Here is a 6000-nt window from a genome sequence, read left to right on the forward strand (position 1 = left end):
ACACTCAGTGGGCTATGCCCTGTCACGGAGCTTGTATAATACACTCAGTGGGCTTATGCCCTGTCACGGAGCTTGTATAATAGACACAGTGGGCTATGCCCTGTCACGGAGCTTGTATAATAGACACAGTGGGCTATGCCCTGTCACGGAGCTTGTATAATACACACAGTGGGCTATGCCCTGTCACGGAGCTTGTATAATACTCAGTGGGCTTATGCCCTTTCACGGAGCTTGTATAATACACTCAGTGTGCTATGCCCTGTCACGGAGCTTGTATAATAGACACAGTGGGCTATGCCCTGTCACAGAGCTTGTATAATACACTCAGTGGGCTATGCCCTGTCACGGAGCTTGTATAATAGACACAGTGGGCCATGCCCTGTCACGGAGCTTGTATACACTCAGTGGGCTTATGCCCTGTCACGGAGCTTGTATAATACACTCAGTGGGCTATGCCCTGTCACGGAGCTTGTATAATACTCAGTGGGCTATGCCCTGTCACGGAGCTTGTATAATAGACACAGTGGGCTATGCCCTTTCACGGAGCTTGTATAATACACTCAGTGGGCTATGCCCTGTCACGGAGCTTGTATAATACTCAGTGGGCTTATGCCCTGTCACAGAGCTTGTATAATACACACAGTGGGCTATGCCCTTTCACGGAGCTTGTATAATACACTCAGTGGGCTTATGCCCTGTCACGGAGCTTGTATAATACTCAGTGGGCTTATGCCCTGTCACGGAGCTTATATAATACACTCAGTGGGCTATGCCCTGTCACGGAGCTTGTATAATAGACACAGTGGGCTATGCCCTGTCACGGAGCTTGTATAATACTCTGTGGGCTTATGCCCTGTCACAGAGCTTGTATACACTCAGTGGGCTTATGCTCTTTCACGGAGCTTGTATAATACACTCAGTGGGCTATGCCCTGTCACGGAGCTTGTATAATACAGTACACATACACACAGTGGGCTTATTATGCCCAGTCACGGAGCACACACAAAGGGCTTATGCCCAGTAAAGTCACAGAGGTTAAGCGGCAAGAACACTGCCTACTCTGTCTAATCTAACACAAGCACAGACAGTGCACTACCTAACTACGCGTGACACGCGAAATGGCGCCGACTGCCGGGCGCCGCGCCTTTTATAGAGGCCGAACGTCACCCGGCTCTCGCGAGGTCTCGCGAGAATCCGACGCCGGACGGGTGACGTTCGGCCTCGAGGTGGAATCCGAGTCAGGCGGGAACACCCGAACTTGCGTTCGGGTGGACTCGGATTCCACCTGTTCGGAGCGGTTCGGATTCCTCAGAATCCGAACCGCTCATCACTAATAATAAGTAGGAGGGTCTGCGCTTGTTAGGAACGCTCCAACACGAATATTTTGTTTAACAATACAATTTCTGTTCATAGCAAACAACTTATTGGGAAAGTTCCAATATGGATGACAGCTGACGGACAATAGTGTTGAATAGTGATTGCCGCTGTAGCGCCTGAGTCGGACGCAATCTGCACAAAATGCCAATGTTTATGTACTTGACAGATTTTTTTAAAATTATGCTGCATGAAAATTCCTTTGAGATCGAGACAGACGGTGCTATGCTATACATGCTGTGGAAAAGGGATGAGCGGCAACTGGGGGGGAGGCTAGAAATGAACGCAAAACAGTCTGTTCAGTGGGCGTATTACGGGAATGTCGCAGGCGTGTCACTGCACACATGTATCAGACTCAGGCATAGGAGGCCGTGGTCAGATGGAGATACTGAAGGTATGAAAGTTTTGAAGGTATAAGGATGTACCAAACGGCCTTACAGTGCGCACGGGCGCTAACAGCGGCATCTCAGTTCTTGCACGTTTGGCCGCATGGGTGTACACAAGGGAAGAAGTGTGTGGCAACATTTGTATAAAGTCACAGACGGGCAACCACCAATAGACCCATTTGACTCAGAATCTTAGCGTGTGATATAACTGTAGTATAGCGCTAGTAACTGCTCACAGGACAGACGCTATGACCAGTGTATGGCCTTTACCATGGACATTTAGGGGTCTATTTACTAAGCAGTGTTAGGAGACAGAGTGAAAAGTGATAAGGTACCAGCCAATCAGCTCCCAACTGTCATTTTTCAAACACAGGCTGTGACATGACAGTTAGGAGCTGATTGGCTGGCACCTTATCACTTTTCACTCTGTCTTCTAACACTGCTGAATGCAGGAAGTACTATGTATTACTGTATCTGTGTTCTGTATATTACAGCTCCGGAGCCCAGCAGGACAGCAGAGGAAACACAGATGTTACAGGATAATAAAGATGGGGGGAAAAAAGAAAAACAAAGCAGCAAGAAGAGAAAAAAAAATTTTTCTAGTAGGAAGGATAAGTAAGGATTCTGGGACGGTCTCTCCTCTCACTTCCTGTGGAATATTGTTAAACCTGAAGAAGACTCATTTCTATCTGGTTCTAATCAGCTACTGACTGTCCATGTTATGTTGCTGATAACACTTTATATTCCACAATAGTCGGGGTTGGTGGGATAAGCCGTCCATTTACCTCAGACAAGGCTGTATATGTATTGTGTAACCTGTACATCAGTGATGGGTAACCTGATACTTTCAGGGGCTGCATGTGGGACCCTCTGTCTTTCCACAGAGCCAAACATTAATTTCAGTAAAGATAAAAGCAGCCCCAATGACCTCAGCACCCCCACATCACTCATCCCAATATACCCTGATGTACGCCATAGACCTTCCATTGGTGTCATGGGTCCCTAACTTGCCATAAAATTACCGCACGTGCCCTCATGACCCCACATGTGCCCACTAACTGGGAGTACGAGTGACCACCCAGAACTAATATAGTTCATTTAAATAATGATCTTATCTATACGCCGGAGCCTGCCGAGGAAAGATGGAGATGATTGATGTAGACTACATTGCACTGGCCCTGATGATTGGATGAGCTGCATCACCTGATCTGTGTTGCGCAGAGGAGGTCATGTGATGTGGAAGGCAGCTGCTGCCTTTCAGTTTTAGCAGAGAATGGGGGGGAATAGGACTGGGGGGCACAGATAAATTCTCTCCAGGCCGCTGCGGACACACGGGCCATCTGTAGCCCATCACAGCTGCAGACACACAACACTGGTGCAGTATACCCTGCTCCCTCCCTTACTCCCTGTACACAGAGCACTGTATAGCTTTGCCGGTTCTGTCACTGAGCAGAGAGTAATGTAAGTGTTCTGCACAGGTCATCCCCACCTGACATGGGACTAATGCTGTCTTTGTTTTTTCTTGTTCTCTAAAGTTAATTGCTCCTGAAGAATGTGACTTACCTGCTGTACAGGACCTGAGCCTCCACCTCATCAGCTGCCTCCCCGAGGCACTGTGCTTAGTGCTGATTCCTACCGTCACAATTCATTTTGTTCATTTAATCAGCCTAATGTTTCTCTATGACTTGCACAGAATTTACCCTTCTCAGTGTCGGAAGATGACGGCCGTCTAACATCTGACATTTCTGTAGCTTGACTTGGTATCGCCAGGGTGCTGTCATAGACCATAGAACGAGGGGGATCTCCTCTTTCATATGTTGGGGTCCTTTAGTACGTGTTGCCTTGTGATCACCAGGCACTGTTCCCTCACTACTGAAAACATACGTTATAGGTATATAAAAGTATAAAGGGGGGGCACTGTATGCCCTATCACCCCCATAATGAAAGCTGCAACCAAATGGGCACCCATATTTAAAAGCAGGGAGTCCCCACTTTAAACTAATGTGACCCTCTTATCAATTATTGTCTGATGTTCACCTGAGATCACCAGACAATATCGCTCAGCGCTCTGGAAACAGTTTTCCATAGACAGGGGGGCACATTGTTCCCTATATCCCCCATACTGGCCCATACACATGAGGGCACCCTGTTTTCAAAGAGGGGAGTCTCCTCATTTAAATGATGTGCCCCTTAGTAGTTATTACTAGTACAATAATAGAAACATTATACAAAATATAAAATTTTCCACAAATTAAATGAGAGAATAACTTGTTATTTGACACAAGATGTGGGAGATAGGGGCTCTAGATTCCTCCCCCCATCTTGTGTCAAATAAAAAAGTTATCCCTTATGGAATGCAGTCATTTTTATGATCGGCCTTGCTCTGCTCCCATATTCCTCCTACACATAGGAAGCGTTAAAATCAAGACAGCGAAAAGTGTGTAGGAAATAGATGCATTGTGTGGTTTTTTTTCAGAACCTACACATAGAATCCTGCTTTGTACTTTTAGAAAGGTGGATTATTGGCAAAACAAGAGCCACAAAATAAAATAAAAAAATAATCATGTTTGCGTTTGGTTCTCGTTCTCTAAGTTTTAATAATAAAAAAATAAAAAATAAACACTTTTTGGCCACTTGGGTCAAAAAAAAATAATTGACATGGTAGAGTGGTCAAAAAGCCTAATAGCATTTTCTGAAAATATGATATATCAGTCTTCTGAAAAAAAACAAGGTATCATTTGTGTGGGTACCGCATAAAAAAAATTGTGATATTGATGTTGGAATGTGACGAGCGCAAATGTGAAAAAATTACCTCAGCACAAGAGTGAAAAAACAGCATCAAAGGGGTTAATACGTTTTTGAAGAAAAACACTTCTGTATCCTATAGTGAAATTCCTTGTAATACATATTTCTGCCCCCAGATGACAGAATCATTATATGTATAACAAATGTGTGATATCTATGCAGAGAATGTGTACTGTACTGTGCTTTGTGAATCATATTACTATGTTTTTGCCCTGGTTTGAATGAATAAATCAGCAGCATATGTAGAGGTAACTGTCAGTCACTTGCAGAAAATCACATGGCTGAGCAGTGGAGAACTACAAATGATTGACAGTTACCACTGCTGACAACTAGAAATGATTGACAGTTACCACTGCTGACAACTACAAGTGATTGGCAATTACCACTGCTGACAGCTACAAATGATTGGCAGTTACCACTGCTGACAGCTACAAATGATTGGCAGTTACCACTGCTGACAGCTACAAATGATTGGCAGTTACCACTGCTGACAGCTACAAATGATTGGCAGTTACCACTGCTGACAGCTACAAATGATTGACAGTTACCACTGCTAACAGCTACAAATGATTGGCAGTTACCACTGCTGACAGCTACAAATGATTGGCAGTTACCACTGCTAACAGCTACAAATGATTGGCAGTTACCACTGCTGACAGCTACAAATGATTGGCAGTTACCACTGCTGACAGCTACAAATGATTGGCAGTTACCACTGCTTACAACTACAAGTGATTGACAGTTACCACTGCTGACAACTAGAAATGATTGACAGTTACCACTGCTGATAGCTACAAATGATTGAGTGTTACCACTGTTGACAGCTACAAATGATTGACAGTTACCACTGCTGACAGCTACAAATGATTGGCAGTTACCACTGCTGACAACTACAAATGATTGACAGTTACAGTACCACTGCTGACAGCTACAAATGATTGGCAGTTACCACTGCTTACAACTACAAGTGATTGACAGTTACCACTGCTGACAACTAGAAATGATTGACAGTTACCACTGCTGATAGCTACAAATGATTGAGTGTTACCACTGTTGACAGCTACAAATGATTGACAGTTACCACTGCTGACAGCTACAAATGATTGGCAGCTACCACTGCTGACAACTACAAATGATTGACAGTTACAGTACCACTGCTGACAGCTACAAATGATTGAAAGTTACCACTGCTGACAGCTACAAATGATTGACAGTTATCACTGCTGACAGCTACAAATGATTGACAGTTATCACTGCTGACAGCTACAAATGATTGGCAGTTACCACTGCTGACAGCTACAAATGATTGAGAGCTACCACTGCTTAAACCACAGATGCTGAACCGAACAATGAAATAAAAAAATGCAGTAAGTAATGTGCCCCTTCCCAAATTCTCAGCCAGCCCCAGTCCTACACTGCCTTGGTTGGTTTTCTC

General features: G+C 44.5%; 1 protein-coding gene across 1 annotated transcript in view; it reads left to right on the plus strand.

Annotated features, from left to right (window-relative positions):
* LOC148506366 (uncharacterized) overlaps window positions 1-4320 on the plus strand; it is a 111705-nt gene extending 107385 nt beyond the window's left edge. Inside the window, exon 11 of the mRNA XM_088446915.1 lies at window positions 2255-4320. Within this exon, the coding sequence (XP_088303041.1) occupies window positions 2255-2379 (125 nt within the window). The 3' untranslated portion in view covers window positions 2380-4320. The remainder of the gene's footprint in view (window positions 1-2254) is intronic.
* The last annotated feature ends 1680 nt before the right edge of the window (window positions 4321-6000 follow it).

This window comes from Taudactylus pleione, unplaced genomic scaffold, assembly GCF_031769625.1.
Source record: "Taudactylus pleione unplaced genomic scaffold, aTauple2 ptg000407l, whole genome shotgun sequence".
Taxonomy (NCBI): Eukaryota; Metazoa; Chordata; class Amphibia; order Anura; family Myobatrachidae; genus Taudactylus; species Taudactylus pleione.